We start from the raw sequence: 18,953 nt of genomic DNA, 5'->3' as shown, positions 1-18,953 counted from the left end.
TGTGGCACTAAAAAGGAACAGAAATAGTCCAGGGATGGCCAACCTGTGGCTCCGGATCCGCACGCGGCTCTTCATAGGTTAACATGCTGCTTCTTGCATAGACACTGACTCCAGGGCTGGAGCTAGAGATGCTAACCTTCCAGTGTGATGGGGAGTGCTCAGTGCTCAACCCCCTGCTCTGCCCCCCAATCCACCCCTTCTCCTGAGCCTGCCATGCCCTCGCTCTTCCCCCTCCCCACTGGAGCCTCCTGTGCAAGGCATAACAGCTGATCACCGGGGGCGGAGAGGCATGGGAAGGGAGTGGGAGGCACTGATTGGCGGGGCTGTGGGAGGAGGTGGGGAGCTGGTGGGGGGCTGCTGACATATTAGTGTGGCTCTTTGGCAATGTACATTGGTAAATTCTGACTCCTCAGGCTCAGGTCGGCAGCCCAAAATAGTGGTAAAAAATAATTCAATTAATGACTATATAGTCCCTGGAAGATGAAGCACTTGCAGGCGCTAAGCATTATTATTAAAAGAGCAGCTTACCAGGCTCCCTCCTCCAGCCACAAGTACTCCTGTTCTTCTTGCGGATCCAAACTAACAGGGCTGCTACTCTGAAACCTCCAGTTCTGCTGCCTTATAGCAGGCTGGGGCTGCTGTTCTGCACTGTTACACGCACTATCCATAGGATCCCGTCTTGCATGGCTTTCTAAACTGCAGATGCCAACTGTATTTGGGAATGAAAGAAAAGGTCGGATGCAGCTGTTTCAAAGCAGGCATCAAACAGAGTGCGTGTAGGGGGGCACCCACTGCTTCCTTTGCATTACACACTTAGCCCTTCTGTCTCCTTTCCACACAGAGAGGAAGGGCCCTTCTCTAAACAAACAGGATGCAACATGGACCCTCCAAAACGGTGCAGGGCTTGAGAGCGGAGTGGGGGGTGGCCGGCTGAATGGGAGGGTGCAGGATGAAGTGGGCGCACCACAAAGCGCTCCCATTCGTCAATCCGTTTTGGCTACACGCTAAATAACATGCGACTCTTCCTACAGACCGAGTCCCTTACACGCAGCACGGGTGACAAGTGAACCCTTTCTTTTCCCGTTCTTCCACCGTTAAAAGCGCGTCAGCATTAGCAAAATCACCCACGTCCACGCAGTAAGATTTAACCCGCCCCACCCCGCGAGAGTCTCCTTAACCTTTTGCCCAGGGGGCGAGTGATTTTAGTTTCGGCCAGGGCGAGCGAATAAAATATAATTCCCCTTTTTCCCAGCCCGGAATTGGGAGTCAGGAAGCGAAGCACTGAAAATTGCATAACAATTCGGCCCGGCCGGGTTTGTTGCTGAACCAGGAGAAGCAGCTGCACCGTGCTCCATCCCCAGCCTCCCTGCCCACACAGTTAACACAGCCACCACCCAGCTCCGGCACATTCAGGGGTGCAGGCTGCAAACTGCTGACTCAGGGGGAGACCCAGCCGCTTGGCTCTCTCCTGGGGGGGGGTGCTTCTGCCATGCAACGGGAGCCATCGTCATGGGCCATTGCAGCAAGCAGCGCGCGGCTTCCGGCGGGGACACACACAACACACACACACACACACACCCAAACTGGCAGAAACCTGTTCTGCCCGGACCAGCTCCAGTCAGCGGCAGCTGCACGAGCTGGAACCTGGGACGCGCTCGCGCCACCGAGGCGGAGGAGGATGCTGCTGCCGGGCTCGCGCCCGCCGGGGACCCGAGCGCGAGGAGGCGCTTCCAGGGTTTCCTCTCCCCGGGGAGAGCGGGGCCCCGGCGCCGCCGGGAGGCGGGGGGAGACACCTAGCACGGGGGGCGCGAGCAGCAGCTGCAGCCCCCTCCTCCCCTGATGCGACCCCTTTGCAACAGAGACCCCTGCCCGGCTTTGCCCTTTGGGGGGGCTGCGGCACTTTGTTTTGTCCCAATTACCGCTCCTCCCCCCCCCAGCCACAGCCCCCCCGAACGCAAGCAGTAACTGCTCTGACCCAACTCCTTCCCCCGCTGCACTCCGGCAGCGTGCGCCTTTGCCCGGCTGTGCAGGGGTGCATGGTGATGAAATAACATGGCATGTTACGGCGCAGACGGGTCCTAGCCTGGCATCAGCTAACGGCAGATCTAGGACCGTGGCTTGGTGCCAGCCAGGAATCCTTTCAGATTTCCTTACGGGGTCTATGCTGTAAAGAGGGAATGTTTGCCCACGTATGCCCGGGGCAGCCTCTGGACTCCAGCTTGAAGGATGCTGAAGGTTGAGTCCAGCAGGTGCCTGCACCCCAGTCGCAGAACGGTGAAATGCACGGCTGCCCCCGCCTCCCCAGCCACCCACCGGGTCCCATTCCCAATAACGGTCTCATCGGTGCTATTGGAAGGAGCAGGAAACGCAGCCTTTATGCAGCCCCTCTGCTGGAGGTTGGTTTTGAAGGCCGGGTGGCCAAACCACAGCCCTGCGTGCGGCCGTGCAGGGCCGGCTGCGCCTCCGCAGCCACTTGGCCTTGTTAAGCCGGGCCCCGCTTCGCTGCTCCGGCGGGAGAGCATCCCCTGGCTTGTGCACAGGACGGGGGGCAGAGGGGGCACTGCCACCCGCGAAGGGGGGCCGCCCTGTCCCAGGTCTGGGCTAGTAATTAATGGGCGGTTGCAAAGGATCCAGGGGCTCTGGGAGTGGGGGCAGAGCCAGGGGATTGTGGGGAGCGGTACCCCTCGGGGTATTGGGGGAGGAAGAGGGACAGCCTGGGGCATGCACCGCAGAGGCGGGACACCCATTGGTTGGGGGGTCAGAGTCAAGGGGAGAGCCACCCCCTTGGAAGTGGGGTATTTGGGAGAGGGGCAGGTCAGACCCAGGGTGATGGTTAATCTCCCCCCCCCCCCCCCCCCAGCTCGCACACTGGCTCTGGGCCGCAGCCTCTCCTCCCTGCCCCGCCTCCCCAGCGCGCACCCCCGCGCCCCCCTCCCTGCAGCGCACGCCGGGCTGGAGCGGCTGCTGCGAGCCGGGCCCGGCGCGCACATGGCGCTGCTGAGCTGCCGCGCGCGCCGGGTCCGCCGGCAGAGACCGGCTCGAGCCGGTCTATATAAAGCTGGGAAGTGAGCGGAGGGGGACAGCAGCCGCCGCCCGGGCAGGAGCAGGGGACGGGCAGCCGGGCGCCGCCGGAGCTAGGCGCTGGGGAGCAGCCGGGCACAGACCCTAGTCCTGCTCAGAGTGGGGCTAGCGTCTCCCCCCTTCTCCGGCCACAGCCCCCGCTGCACAGGGGTCCCTGCCCGGCTGCCCTCCCCAGCCCCCTTCTCCCTCACCATGCTGCCGGTCCGCTGCTGAGCTCGCCTGCACCCCGCTGTGGCGTGGGGGGTCCCCAGCAGCAGCAGCAGCAGCAAAGCTGGTAAGTGAGATTTATGCTTCAAAGTTTGTTGCCTTGTGGCCGTTCTTTATTTCTGTAACTAGGAGCATCCGTGCCCAGCGCACAGCTGGCTCCCCTCGCCAGCGCTGCCGCAGTCCCAGTGGGAACTCTGCTTAAACCCGCAAAGTGATGCCGAAAATCTGCCCCCCCCCCCCCCCGCACTAATGTCCCCGACATCGCTTAGGAACCAGGAGGGCTTTTTTTTGCCTTTTCTTTTTTTTTTTTTTTTTTTTTTTTTGCACCCAGATAATTTTTGCCGTGGTCCTTCGTGATCTATAGATTTTTTTTTTTAAAGGAACTTGGTTGTATATTTCAAAACTGCTTTTCTAGCAGTGTCCCTCGCTCATTTCTTCCATTATTTATGACTTCTGTAGTGCCCCAGATTTGCACACCGGTCTCTATTCCTAGTGCCCCCACTGCTGAGGGATCAAGATTCTTTCCAACAAACTTTGGAGAGATAGTTGGACGCTAATGATCTGCTTTCTGATGAGGGCAAGTTCCAAATCAGCAAAGTAGGGCCATAAAGCTAAGCACGTGCTCAGCCCCAGTCTTAGTCAGCAAAGCATTGAAGTGTGTATAAATCTCATGGAGGTCAATAGGACATCAGCAAGGGCTTAAATGTTGAATGGACAGGAACACATCATCCAATCCTTTGTTAAATCACGTCTGCTTTGGAGAGGGTCCTCAGTGCCTTCGGAGAGCAGACGAAGCAGCATGGAGATCCAGAGCAGGTAGGGCTCTGCATGCTTTGGGAGGACACAGTACTGGTAAAATCTGCCAGGTGGATCTGAGAGCTCTACTGAAGGGGGAAGAGAGGAGTGCCAGCACTCTGTCCACCGTGTGGCTAGACAACAGAAGTTTTCCCTAAGTTATAAAGGTTCATTTTCAGCTCCTGTTCCCAATCCCCATTTTATAGAAGGTTTAGGGTGCTGCTGTTATTTGATTTAGTGCCATCTGAGAACAAGAAGCTTCAACTAGTTTTCTCTGGCTGGATTTAAATAATGAGAACAACAGTATGATAGAAAAAGTATATACAGTAACTTTGTACAATACCTTTACAAAAACCAATAACATATCAATGTTCATTCAACACAGCATCCACGTGAAAGACACTTTCCACAAGAGACTTGCTATAGCATCTCTGAAATAGAACAATCCCTACAAGAGTTTCCCTAATTGTGAATTATGCTGGGCACTGTCTTCTGTTCAGAAATCAAACAGCATTTAGGGCCACTGCTAGAAATACATCATTTTTAATTGCTATTTCTAGCTAGCTATAAGGAATTTGGTCTTTGTGTGTACAGTCAGTGTGTGTACTTGTTGAATTACAACATGAATGGATTTGACCCTCTGTGCTTAACCAAAGGAGGCAGGTCATTTTCTTTAAGTTGCCAAGTCTTTCAGCACAAACATGCCCTACTGCAGTCTCTTCAGCCAAGTAGGAAAAGTTACAATTTGTATAGACAAAATTTAGCCCAGGTTTACTCTTCAGTTACCAGGAGTAAGTGTTATCCCTATGGGATTCGTTTCAAGGGGCAAAACTAAATTCTTAAGCATCATCAAAAAAGTAGATCTTGTAAATTGGTTAGTGACCTGTATCAAATGCCCTGCAGCAGCTTTTTCTACCCTTTCCATAAGGAATCTTGAAGTACATTTTAATATACCTAAGTGCACGTCCTGACTGAGTACTGACATGATAGAATGGAAAAGCTTTTAATGAATAAGCCCACGCCTAGCAAAGGGTATGCCATATATACAGATTTGTTACACTTAAAGGGTGTGTCAGTATCTCTATTTGAAATTCATCCTTGAATTCTACACTTAGGCTGAAATTAGCATACAAAACCTAACAGATACCTTGGGCTTTTCCCAAATGAATCTTTCTGGATGTTTTGAAGCAACTCAGGTAGAAAATGGGGGAAGGAAAACATTATTGTGTAAAGATTTGGGGGCTGGGAATAGCAGAGCAGGGATAAAGCAACCAGCTGGGAATAGTTCAAGATCCAAGGTTAGTACTAGTGTTTTGAGTCCCATTGTTCTGCGTGCTATATAGGAAGAGGTACATAGTAAGAGAGAGCCTCATAAGAGAGAATTTACAGTTTAATGCATTGTCTATACTTAAGCCCTAATTGACACATAGCTTCATCGCTCCTAATCCTGGAAGTAGATGCAGCTAGGTCAGGGGTGGGCAAACTTTTTTGGCCCGAGGGCCACATCTGGGTATGGAAATTGTATGGCAGGCCATGAATGCTCACAAAATTGGGGGCTGGGGTGCGGGAGGGGGTGAGGGCTCCAGCTTGGGGTGCAAGCTCTGGGCTGGGGGTGCTGGAGAGTGCTCTGGGCTGGGACCAAGCGATTTGAGGGCAGGAGGGGGATTAGGGATGGGGCAGCGGGTTGGGGCGCAGGAAGGGGGTCAGGGGTGCAAGTTCTGGGCAGCGCTTACCTCAAGCAGCTCCCAGAAGCAGTGGCATGTCCCCCATCCAGCTCCTACATGGAGGCGTGGCCAGGCAAGCTGTCCCATCCACAGGTTCCACCCCTGCAGCTCCCATTGGCCACAGTTTCAGGCCAATGGGAGCTGCAGGGGCAGCTATTGGAGTGGGGGCAGCGTGCGGACCCCCCTGGCTGCCCTTACACACAGGAGCCAGAGAGGGGACATGCCACTGCTTCCAGTAGCTGCGCAGAGAGGGACAAGCCCCAGATACCACTCCCTGGCTGGAGCACCAGAGCAGGGCAAGTCCCGGACACAGCTCCCCAGCGGGAGCTCGAGGGACAGATTAAAATGTCTGGAAGGCCGGAGGAGGCTCCCGGGCAGTAGTTTGGTTCAAGATCCAAGGTTAGTACTAGCGTTTTGGGTCCCATTGTTCTGAGCACTATACAGGAAGAGGTACATAGTAAGAGAGAATTTACAATTTAACAGAAGAGTGCTTCCATCAACCTAGGTAGAGATCCTACCATGATGGAAAACCCACTTCCGTCACTGTAGCATACTTCTACACTATGAGGTTACAGAGGCATAGCTACGGTGCTGTAGCCTCCATAGCACAGACAAGTTCTAACTAGAAAAGACAGAGAAAGGGTGGGAAGGGCCATAGGGATAGAGAGAGAAGGTGACTTGCCCAAGGTCACACAGCAGGTGGGCGACAGGGCCATCCGCTAGTAGACCATGACATCTCTCATACCTCTCTGCCCATCCTACTCAGAAGCACAGGTCTTAGCCCTCCTCAGCTACTGGGATGATTGTTCTGACATAGGGCCTTGGTTTTTAGTGGGAGCTCCAGAAAGAGAAATGACCTTTTGCACTTGTGTATGCTGAAGACTTACAAAATAAAATGGAGGCTTGACCTACTCTGGTTATCTGGCAACAGGGACGCCATGACTCATGTTGGTGCTGTCACACCCACTACAAGGCCAGTTTTCAGAAAACACTATTGGAGACTAAGATGAACCCTAGGTTGTGTGGGTTTTGGGGTCGTTTCTGTTGATTTGTTTTTTGACAGAGAGTATTTCAGTACTTTTAAAAGCTAATGGGCCACATTTATCCCTAGTGTAACTCCACTGATGTCAACAGAGTTACACCAGGATAATTTGGGCCTAGTTTAATATACTGTATGGTATTAAAACACTCCAGAAAACCATGCAGTGTTGTTAACAATAGGATTTACTTTTACATGTGTATGCCAGGCCTAGCCTGCAGATGGGATTAGTGGTGAGTGTGAAGTCACCAGATGCAGGATTGGGTGTTTGCTGATAAGTGCTCAGTGAATCTCCGGCATGTCATCATGACTGAGCCTTATGGTAAGGAGACACATAGTTTTCCTTTATAATGTGTTCAGTGCTCTCCTTTACTATTGCTGTAAGTGTTCAGCCCATCATGCTGAAGCAATTTGGTCTTTCTGTGTGGCAGGTCACCTTTAACTTCCTCAGCATCAGACAAACTGATCCTAACAAATACTTCTTACCAGGGAAGAAGCTTCAGAAGTAGATCAACATTTTGTAGCCCCAAGAACCACTAGAGGCTGAACCACCTCCAAATATATCTTGGCCACTGGAGGGAGACATGAAGGGAACAGTTTTGGGTTTTTTTTCTTGGCTGTCGTTGTCTTTGATACAAGCCACTCCATTCTCTTTTCTTGAATCTTAGCAGCCACTATGAGTGCTCAGGAAAACATTTAATGGTTTTAAAAGCCACAGGGGAAAAAAAGCCTCTAGCTGATTTAGGTAACTGACCAGCCCTGCAAAAACCATGTGGAGCTGTGTTGAAGCTTTGGGCTGAAACAGCAGAGAGGTCCTTGAGGATGTGCAGGATGGAAGTCTCATCCTCCCCCTACTGCTTTACTTTTTGTTCAGTGTCAGCAAGTTAGAAAAACGTGATTGTTGGTGCATTGTTCTGAAGTCTGTGTCATTTCGTAAGCCCTTTGGGGCTCCCCTGTGGATTTTTTCATGAATTGTATCCCATCTGCATTTAACTCAGATGACTGCTTTTAACCACTGGTTTTGCTGATTGGGACAGCTTGTCCTGATGCTGAGTGATGAGTTTCTGGTTCTTGATTCAAAGGGCCCATTGACAAACCACTCCTATCTCATCATAGAAAAGACAAACGTCTACCTGAGTCTCGTGTTTAATCTCACAGCAGCAGAGCGAGAAAGCGACTCTTCTCCCCAATATTTTTCTGTGATGTTACAATTAGACTTTGTAAAAAATGAATTTTAAAAGATATCTTATTTTTCCCTCTATTCCAGATTAAGAATGACTGTCAAAGCTATAAAAATGTCGTGTACCACCCCAAATGTTTATACTAAAGTGCCTGATGGAGGATGGGGATGGACTGTTGCTTTTGCTTTCTTTGTTGTGGAAGCACTTACATACGGTATTATAAAATCATTTGGAGTCTTCTTTAATGATTTGATGGAAAGCTTTGATGAAACCAACAGCAGGATATCGTGGATAATTTCAATATGTGTGTTTGTACTGACTTTTACAGGTAAGTGCACAGTACATCTTTAGTTTGAACTGAAAATTATTAAGGGTCTGTGTTCATGTCACTGGTGCACCCATATAAATATTACACACATTCACATCACACTTAAGTGTATATACTCCCCCCTCCTCTGAGCTATCTGTGGTTGACAACCTGCATATCCCACTATCACAAACGATAAAGAGCAAGGAAACAAGCAGGTAAGTCATTCAACATCCCATTCCCCACTCTACTCATCAGGTCCCTTTCTTCGTCTCTGCTACTTCCACAACTCACTTCTGCAGTCTCAATCTGAACCACCACAGATAGGGCCTGGGACCAACTGGGCTCTGTACATGTCTCTGCTTGTGTGAGCTTGGACAAGTCATTTAACTTCTCAGCATCTCCATTTCTGTAAATATGGGGGATGGATAATGATGAGCATCAAACTTGTACTTTTGTAAAGTGACTTGCCATATATAGCTGGTAAGTGCTATGAAAGGTGACATCGTGGCCCCATTGAAGTGGGAGTTTTGACTTCAGTGGGGCCAATATTTCAGCTACAGCATTTATTTCAGGCTCTCCCTGGGTATAAAAAGCTCAGGGAAGGTGGATAGATTGGCAAGGGTGTGGGAGTAGACTAGCATTGATCAAAGAAGAGCGTCAGCGTGACCAGAGGGATAAAAGGAGGAGAAAATGGGGAAAAGAGATCAGAGACTACAAGAGTTTTGCAAATTACTGTCATGTTTTATGCACTTTTCTCCCCCCAATCCAGCTCCCTTGTCTACAGTCCTGAGTAACCGTTTTGGTCATGGCCTTGTGGTGATGGTCGGAGGGGTACTGATCAGTACTGGAATGGTCACAGCCTCCTTTGCACGCACAGTTGTCGAGATGTATATCACGATTGGCCTAATTTCTGGTGAGTTAGGATTCCCTTATTCTAAACTGGCTTTTTTTTTTTTTTAAATGACTCTTCATCTTACTCCTTATGCTCCTCCCAATCCTGCTTCCTTGCTGTTCCTTTTATCACCTTTTGCCGGCTATGTTTCTTGTTGGTTGGTTTTCAGGCTGCCCCCTACACTTGGAACCATTTCCCATTTCTCATTCAACAAAGCATCTCCTCTTCATATTTCTCCTTAAAACCTGTTTCTTTCACAAAGACTGCCTGTGTCAACCACTTCAAAACCGATTTCTTTTCAAACTCTGTCACAGAACTCTTGCTCTGTTTTGTTTTGGGGTTTTATTTATTTTTTTGTTTTGGGTGGGGGGAAGATGTTAAGGGGGCGTATTGCATTTTAAGATCTCATAGGCACCAATGTCTGTATTTTCTAAAGCCCATGTGTACACTTGATATATCAAGTAATTCAGTTTGTGTGTGTGTGTGTGTGTGTGTGTGTATAAAAGCCAGTACTTAGCTTTGCAAAGAGGATATTTAGCTTGCAGTATATAGCTTGTGTGTGTACACACGTACGCACACAATCTTCTGGAAGATTTCTGAGTATTGTTATCACACCAAAGTCACTTGCCTTGCGGAGAGGAGTCCCATTCCAGACTCTTGTGAAATTATTTCCCTTTTCAGAGAGGAAGGATGAGCTTGTGGTTAAGTCACTGCACTGAGACTCAGAAGAGCTGGGTTTGTTTTCCTGCATCTGCCTCACACTTCCTGTGTGACCTAGGCCAGGTCACCTGGGGCTTGATCCTGAAAATTGTCAAATGATCCTGTAGATGTGCTGACCACTGTCAATTTCCTATGACTAGGACCCTACCAAATTCAGTCAAATTTAGTCAATTTCATAGTCCTAGGATTTTAAAAATCAAATTTCATGATTTCAGCTATTTAAATCTGAAATTTCACTATGTTGTAATTGTCCCAAAAAGGAGTTGGAGAGGGGAGGGGGGGTCACAAGGTTCTTGTAGGGGGAGATTGCGGTACTGCTACTCTTACTTCTGTGCTGCTGCTGCTGGCATTGCTGACTTCAGAGCTGGGCAGCGGCAGATGCTGGCTGGGAGCCCAGCTTTGAAGGCAGAGCTGCCACCAGCAGCAGTGTAGAAGTCAGGATGGCATGGTATTGTATTGCCACCCTTAGTGCTGTGCTGATGCCTGCAGAGCTGAGCCCTTGGACAGCAGCTGCCGCTCTCCGGCCACCCAGCCCTGAAGGCAGCGTAGAAGTAAGGGTGGCAATACTGTCCCCACCCACCCGCGCAGGAACCTCAGTTTGAGAAATGCTGGTCTCCCCCATGAAATCTGTATAGTATAGGGTAAAAGCACACACAAGACCAGATATCATGGTCCATGACACATTTTTCACAGCCATTAAGTTGGTCGGGGGGGTGGGGAGGAAATACCTATGACTTCAGTGGAAACTGAAGGTGCACAGCACCTTGCCAGGACTGAGCCCTTGAATCTCTCTGTAGCTCAGTTCTCCATCTGTAAATTGGGGATAATGATACTTGCCAACATGGCCAGGGTGTTTTAAAGATAAAGCTATTGTCCATGAAGTGCTCTGACAACAGGGTGATAAGCACCACAGACACAAACTAGTAACTAAATAAATGATCCTTGGAAATTCCCCCAACTGGGAATTCCCAGTTATTTTGAAGTAGGAAGCAGGATCTAGTGGGTTTAGGCTATGCTAGGTCATTCTGTTTTTCCCTAAGTGAATTACTTAGTTGTCAGACTTGATCCCATAATTTCACCACCAGGGAAGCTGGCATTAGCATCCAGCTTCCTTCCTCATTGTCATGACACTTTCTGGCATTTATTCACAGGCTTGGGATACTGTCTGTCTTTCCTCCCGACTGTCACCATTTTGTCACAGTATTTTGACAAACGGCGTTCACTGGTCACTGCAGTGGCATCCACAGGAGAATGTTTTGCTGTCTTCTCTTTTGCGCCAGGTATATAGACCAAAATACTGTAAACACAAGTGTACATAAGCAATACGTTGTGTGATCCTCCTTCCAACCAAATGAGAGCCCGATTCTTACATAAGCTGACGCCTTAATCACAACTATATTGATTTCATTGACACTTGTAGTTACTGGGCCAGTGCTGTCCTTACTAGGGTAAAAGTCCTTTTTAAGACATTGCCTGAGTAAGGATTTCAAAATTAGTCCCAGTGGAATTTTTGGACAGACAGCTGAAATGCCTGTCTCCTGCATAGTGTTAAGTTTAGATCCTAGTTATTCTGGTCACAAGACAATGACATGTTTTATTAACTTTCATTGAAATTGGAGTTTGTGGGGGTGTGCCAGGAACCCAGAGCTACAAGGAGACACAAGGTCTCTGGACAGCTATCCCTAGCCTTTTCTGCATTCCTCTGCCTAAGAATGCAGAAGAAAACCCATCTCTTGCATGGTGTTACGTCATAGAGGAACGATCTGCTCCTCTGTTATTATTAGCAAGAAAAAAGATCAATATCGGGGGAGAGGCTTGGCTTTTTAGTCTCAGTCTCTGCTGGCTGAACAGGGTAAGCTACACTGACACCTCATCTGGTAGGTTCCCTGTACAGCCCTGGCAAGCTAAAAATAAGGCAGGGTAGTTACCATGGCTACTTTATAGCATGGGTTGTAACGTGGACTCACCCTCAATCTCTATCTTCACTAATCTTTCAGAGTATGTGTCATGTGAAACCCAACTCCAAGGTCTTGGGAGACTGAATTGTATGAGGCCTTCCTAGAATTCCATAAGAAGATTAAGTCTTTTCCTAGTACTGTAATTTCTGGAACTCCACTCCCCTATCATCTTTTCTTCTACTAGCACTTTTCAGAATAGCTAAAACAGGGCAAGCCACCTGCCATTTCTCTACTGATCAGATAATGCAATCTGCTGGTGTGGTCTGCCTTCAATTAATGCAAAATACTCATTTTCAGTTAAAGAAACCTTTGTAATGAAAGGCTTGTATGTAAGCACCAGCACACTTTGAATAGAGAAAAAACTTCCCCCTTACTAACTGGCTTCAGGGTGCGGTCAGATAGGAAAGGAAACTTTAAAACTGAGTTCACGAAAACTCATTAAAAATACTACCTAGTTGCTCCCTGCTGATCAAAGTGCCTGCCAGCCCACGCCAGTTAAGAAATGTCTGAAAAGACTGTTCACTCAAGAAGCGAAGGGAAAGCCTGTAGTTACTACAGGTCAGACTCTAAATATTAGCCAGTGTAGACTGAGCCTAAAACTGGGAATCTGGAATTCTGATAGGGAACCAGTGGGTGATCTCGAGTAAGCTGTACTTCCAAAAGTGGCCATTAGTTTTTAGGTGCCTAATTTGAGACACCTAGGACCCTATTGACTTTAGATGGAGCAGAGTTTGTCCAAATAACTTTGATTTATATTTTTTAATGTGTATGATTTTTTTTTAATGTTGGAAGCTTCCTGTTATTTTTTTATAATTTCTTCCCTGCTCCCCATTTCCCCAGCTATCACCTCATTGAAGGAGCAGATTGGTTGGAGATACAGTCTCCTGATTGTTGGGGTGCTACAGTTAGGCATCGTCATTTGTGGATTACTGCTGCGACCTATTATTATCCAAGCACAGGAAGAGGTGAAAGTGTTACCAACAGAAGAGCAGACAGAGACTAAGTACATGCTTGAAAATGAGCAAACACGCACCTCAATAGATTCAATTGACTCAGGAGTAGAAGTATCTACCTCACCCAGCAGTGTGCCTGGAAACACCAAAGCAGAGCTGAAAAGTGAAGAACCAAAGGAAACCATACAGATGCTTGTTGAAGCTAGCAGCTCCCCTCAAAAACCAAAAATCCAACTACTGGACTTCTCTGTGATGAAAGACCACGGCTTTATTTGTTATGCACTTTTTGGTCTCTTTGCTACTCTGGGATTCTTTGCTCCGTCACTCTACATCATTCCTCTTGGCATCAGTCTTGGTATCGATAAGGATCGTTCTGCATACATATTGTCTGCAATGGCCATTGCTGAAGTCTTTGGAAGAATTAGTGCCGGTTGGGTCCTCAACAAGAAGCCTATCCGCAAGATTTACATTGAACTCATATGTGTCATTCTGCTCTCCATAGCTCTGTTTGCCTTCCCTCTTGCCTATGAATTTTGGGGACTGATGATATGTAGCATATTTTTTGGGTTCATGCTTGGAACTGTAGCGGGCACACACATTCCAATGCTAGCCGAAGATGATGTGGCTGGTATCGACAGGATGTCTTCTGCAGCGGGAGTATATGTCTTCATTCAGAGTTTAGCTGGGTTGGCTGGACCACCCCTTGCAGGTAACTTTAAACTATGTACCTTTTTCAATAGCTGACATCAGCTACTATTACTATTGATGCCTCTTCCGAATAACCATGTTGCAATGGGTTAGGCCTCTGGTTAGTGCTGCTCCTCTGCCTGGGTGGGAAGGTGAGAATACGTTATACCTCTTTAGAACCACCTTTCTGACTGAATTAAGGAAAACAGTGGTAGGCTCCAAGCAATGCCCCATCCAGCCCTCTTGAGCTGGAAAGAAAGTTGCTGCAATGCAGGACTGCAGTGTCTTGGAGATGAGGCATCCTCTATAGAAGGAAGGAAAATCCTGCACTGCTACCCTGTTCCAGTTAGAATCCTAAAACTAGCATTCTTTCTAGGTATTAATGAAATATACCCATGAAAATGACTCATTCATACAGTGCCTTCTAGCCAGAGCCCCTGAAAAATGTCAGGCCTGTATTGGCAGATGTCAGTTACATATGTATTAAGTTGATCCTGGATATTTTAAGACTTAAAAAGGTACCCATAATGGTTGGTTAGCTGATTACCAGTACCTAGATCTTCAAGTTGAAATATCATACAAATACAGTGGCAATTATATCAAAAAGTTGGGAGAGGTGGTGTTTTTGAGGTAATGAGATGGGCAGGAAAATGATAGATGAGTGTGAGATGTGATTTTTATTTTTAATGGATTTGAAATGTTTCCCCCATAGGTGTGCTAGTGGACGTTACACAGAACTACAGTTCAGCATTCTACTCCTGTGCTGCTGGCATGGTACTGGGTGCTGTGTTTCTGTCCTTAGTAAGACCATGCAAGACAGTACTGTGTCAAGGTCAGAAGCAGGGCTTAGAAGAAGATGCATCGGAAGCTTTACAAGACATACCAGATGACTTTATTGAAATGGATCTTGGAAAAACAGATGATTCAGTAAGAAGCTGTGACAGCATAGCATGAAAAAGCTGGTCCTTATAAATCCAGTATGCTCTTTGTTAAATCTGGGAAAAACAAGTCAGCTCTGCTCCATGTTCTAAAACTATACTTCAAAAGGAATGCAACATTTTAATGTAAAAAAGTTGCCAACAACTATTATTTTGGAAAGATTGCTTTTATTTTTGTAAACCAGCAATGGTAGGTTCCATATGAGAGATGGCCACACATTACTAGTTACATAAGAAGTATGAAAGAAAATCAGAAGTGGCCCCTACAACTAAATCTATTAGGTCACAATCTTTTGTGATTGCCTGGTAGGCTTCCCAAACTGTAAATTTTGCTCAATCAACAGAATAAATAATGCAGAAGAAATTATTTAATAAATAAATATAATTTGAACTCGAGTTTTCTATCAGAAGAACATGGACTCTTGTTTCAGATCATTGTAACAAGACATGGGGGGCAGTAGGGTAGGCTAATTAGTTAAAAGTAGAATTATTGGTAAATTGGTTTTTAGTTAACTTGAATTTTGTAAATGCTGGGAAGTTGGAGGTTACCACTTATTTTTATGGCCAGTTATTACTGCAGATATTTCACTATAAAGATATTTCTCTACAAACTAGCATCCTAAGAATCATTTCCTGTTGCTAGCAAAATGTATTGTCTTTAATTTAAACCAGTATTTATTATTTAAGTTATTCTAGGATTGTTAAAGGCTATCAGATAAATAATTTGAATTGGAGAGAAAAAATATCTGATTTAGCAGAAAACCTTTTTACCTCTCTGCATCAATCCTTTCAATGCCTATCTTGTAAACTCAGTTTTGTTTTGTTTTGAAAATCACAAGTTGTTGTGAATGCTGCCTGATTTTACTATGGTGGTCTTAGACAACTATGCTCTTAAAATAATTCTGTGGTAAACTGAATGCAAGATACTATCCATCTTTTAATAGACTGTAGGTCTTTGCCTCAGCTGGTGTAAACTGATCTAGTTCCACTGAATAACACTAGCTGGGAATCTGGTCCTGTATGATTAGCACCTAAACATACCTGCAACTTCCACTTACCACAGCTGCACATAAAGGAATCTTTGCAGCACTACTGAATTAACATGAATAAAGTCAGTGCAGCTAATATGAAGTAGTAAAGGCACTTGACCATTACCAGTAACAGTTTACATTATTAGAATACAACCAGTGTGTTCTCAAGCTTCTGTAGGCATCAAATAACTGGTCTTCTACAATGGAAAGAAAATCATCATTGTGAACACTGCTTTGTTGCCATTGAAGTCAGTGAGTTTTTTGCCACTCACTTCAGCGACAGCAGAATTGGGTCCTTACTGTGTTTCGTGTTTTATTACCCACAAAGAAGGGAATTCTGAGAGACGACAAACCGGCTGTTCACTCACTCTTATTTTGATAGATTCCTTTACGCATTATTATGCCACTCGGCAACTCAGGGGGACAAGTAAAAGGTTTGTTTGGTTCTAAGTACGCATACAGCTTGACATGTTTCTCTGTACTTAAGTGGAAGTGGCGCTGTATATTAACTGCTATGCTAACGTGTCTAGGTATTGTATCAGCCATAGAAATGTGGGACAATCTGTATAAAACTCCTCTCTTTAGGAAGGTGTTTTTCTTTAAACTGTCTTAGATGTCCAAAAAGAAACACATTCCTGCAACAAAGTGGCTATGGCACTCCACTGTTACTGCCTGAGAACTAGTGAGACTATGCTGCAGTTTTGTTTCTTTTTTTTAATATGCCTTCAGCACTTTATGATGTACAGCAGAACCTCGCTAAATTGCATGAATGACTGGAAGATCCATTGTACATGACTAGAATTTGTGAGTTAGCGGGTAAGTGAACAAACACAATACTGCATCACAAAACTGTATTTATTTTTGTAAATGTTTATTTTTAATTTATGCTAATGCTTCTGGCATGCTGGTAAAATGTACTGTAGAATAGAATTGTAAAATTAATGAAGTCTTAGTAATATGAGACCTCACTACAGCACTTTGCTATTATAAACTTGTTTAGAAGTGGGAGAGGCTGCCAGGTTGTGTGTGTGAGAAAACTACCTGTTCTGCAGATTAACGAGGTTCTGCTGTCACTTTTTTACAAGGATTTCCAATACAGATTCAATAATAATGTCTATAAATGGCTGCACAATAAGTTTCTGTTTATGTCCATAGCATGAGTAGGCACATGTATGTTCGCATGCATATGCGCACAAAAGACCCAGAAAAGCAGGCTTTAACGTGTTCAAAACAGGATTTGCTGGTTTGTTCTGTAATGTATTTAGTGAAGTCTGGAAGTGATATAAAATACTGAGTTTTACAATAAAGATTTTTGAAAAACAAAACACTTTTTGCCCCTTTCATTTCCAGATCTCCATTGCTGTGCTTCTAGTTGTCCTGTAGTAACCTCGCAAAAAGTAACACAGAGCCTTGTGAATAAAAGGCTTGATTATTATAATTCCCTCTTTAGAAAGGCTTTCAGAAGTGCATTGCTATCACATGCAGCTTGCTGAGATTGAAGGACCATGTTTACCCAGTGGACTAAGCAACCCTGCATTCTTTTACATTGGTTGCATGTGAGAGGGTGGATTAACATTGACCTTAAATAAGAACCGGTGCTCTTGTACAATTTATACCACTGTACTCTGGGCTATAATCATTCATCATTCTGACAGGTAAATGTGCTTTGATAACATACACACATTTGAGGAACATCACTGCCATTTCTAAGCAGTCATGCAATTATTATACTGTCTCAGTGAATAGAGAAGAATGTTATATTACAAAGCAGCTGGCTGGTGCCTCAAAAGTGAAACTGTAAATTGCACAGAGCCATAACACTTCCTGAGGCATTTCTTTTCTGCAAAACCCTGGTTCTTATATTAATTTAATCCAATCCAATTCTCCCCATTGCCTCACAATTCCCTATTCATAGCTCATAGCATGAAAATGGGCAGTAAGCACTATTACTAGTTATTCATTGGAGGAGAAATCAGTGGCACTTCCTTAGTGATCAGTCCTGTAACAAAAAGTGATCACAAACAGCATGCAGGCAAACCTCTTTCAAAATCCCAGTGTCAACACCAATGGCCAGTTTTCAGGAAGCAACTCTACCACAAGAATTAACTGTTTAGATTAAGGCGAACAGTAAACATGCTATTTGCAACAGATTCCCCAAAAAGAACGTGCATCACGAAACTATAACAGAGATTGCACATTTGCTCACATGCTAAGAAAAAACTCGTTAAATGGTAACTGCCATCTGGTGACTTCCACTATAGAATATCAGGGTTGGAAGGGACTTCAGGTGGTCATCTAGTCCCATCCCCTTGCTCAAAGCAGGGCCAATCCCCAACTAAATACCATCCCTGAAAGATTTTTGCCCCAGATCCCTAAATGGCCCCCTCAACGATTGAATTCACAACCCTGGGTTTAGCAGGCCAATGCTCAAACCACTGAGCTATCCCTCCCCACATAACATTTTTTTCCCCCCGAGTTAACTCCCCCGCACACACATACACATACCTCAATTTAAAGTAATTCCATTTGATCACATGGGCCAGATTCTCTATTGTCCTGTATGTGGTCATTTAAACCAGAGCAAAGTGAGATAAAAACACAACCACTCTTATTTGGTAACATTTTACATCCACTTTGCACTGGTCCAAATTACGAAAGGTGCAAGACAGAGACTCAGACACTATATCTGCAAGTTAAGTTAATTCATTTATACAATCCGTTTCTGTCAACCATGACTATAAAATAACCTCTCTTGTAGTTGTCTGGTTCATGGGGTCCAACATTTTCTATATCTACAGATAAAGGAAGTTACATAAAATAACTTGCAGAAGGAAAAAAAAAGTGATTGTATCCTGTATGATATATAAATAAAACCAGAAAGATGAGGTTTTACATTTTTTCCCCCATCAAAATATTCGTAATGTCATGTCTGAACCCCAAGAAAATAATAAATTAACAATTCCCCATTAGATGTCGCTTTCTTGGTATCTGATGTCATAACGAACCTGTCATCCAACTGACCAGAGTAGACAAGACTGGAACTAAGAAACCAGAGAGGAATAGTTGTTTCAGGCCTCATTTACACAAAAAGGAGGACAGTCGAACAGGGTGTTCAACCTTAGTCAATAATGTACACCCAGAGAGATGAATGAACATACTGATAAGATGCAAAGTAGTAATAAGGTAAATCCTGCAAACCATCACAATATCTGACCCTGACATCCTCACTCAGGAGAAGTCAAACCACTAGAGTCAATTAAGATTTTGCCTGGATAAAGACTGCAGCATTTGGTCCAAACCACAGAAATTCTTCCCCAGTAGTTTCTGTTGCTGGATTTTTTTCCTATATATCCTTTAAGACAACATGCGCTGCACTGGCAACTAGCCAGACATATAAGGGTCACAACTAAGGGTTCGTCTACAACAGGAAATGGACT

General features: G+C 45.7%; 2 protein-coding genes across 12 annotated transcripts in view; one reads left to right on the top strand and one right to left on the bottom strand.

Moving 5' to 3' along the window:
• ARSG (arylsulfatase G) overlaps window positions 1-18,953 on the bottom strand; it is an 80,963-nt gene that overhangs the window by 60,830 nt on the left and 1,180 nt on the right. The gene's annotated exons all lie outside the window — the stretch shown is intronic.
• On the top strand, window positions 3,100-17,839 carry SLC16A6 (solute carrier family 16 member 6). 2 transcript variants are annotated; one of them, XM_030534160.1, is made up of 6 exons: window positions 3,100-3,355; window positions 8,114-8,355; window positions 9,107-9,250; window positions 11,101-11,229; window positions 12,748-13,569; window positions 14,260-17,839. In XM_030534160.1, exons 2-6 carry the CDS (start codon window positions 8,121-8,123, stop codon window positions 14,499-14,501), a joined length of 1,572 nt encoding a protein of 523 aa, XP_030390020.1. In that variant the 5' UTR covers window positions 3,100-3,355; window positions 8,114-8,120; the 3' UTR covers window positions 14,502-17,839. The 2 variants fall into 2 exon arrangements, with proteins under 2 accessions (XP_030390020.1, XP_030390022.1); XM_030534162.1 differs by lacking the exon at window positions 11,101-11,229.

The sequence above is a fragment of the Gopherus evgoodei genome, chromosome 15, assembly GCF_007399415.2.
Source record: "Gopherus evgoodei ecotype Sinaloan lineage chromosome 15, rGopEvg1_v1.p, whole genome shotgun sequence".
NCBI classification, from domain to species: Eukaryota; Metazoa; Chordata; order Testudines; family Testudinidae; genus Gopherus; species Gopherus evgoodei.
Note: the sequence above shows the minus strand (reverse complement) of the source record. Positions and strands in the feature narration are given on the sequence as shown.

Coding starts and splice junctions, on each gene's coding strand:
- SLC16A6 (XM_030534160.1), top strand. CDS start 8,121: ATGACTGTCAAAGCTATAAAAATGTCGTGTACCACCCCAAATGTTTAT. Junction 9,251..11,100: donor CACGATTGGCCTAATTTCTG/GTGAGTTAGGAT, acceptor ATTTATTCACAG/GCTTGGGATACTGTCTGTCT. Junction 13,570..14,259: donor GGCTGGACCACCCCTTGCAG/GTAACTTTAAAC, acceptor TTTCCCCCATAG/GTGTGCTAGTGGACGTTACA.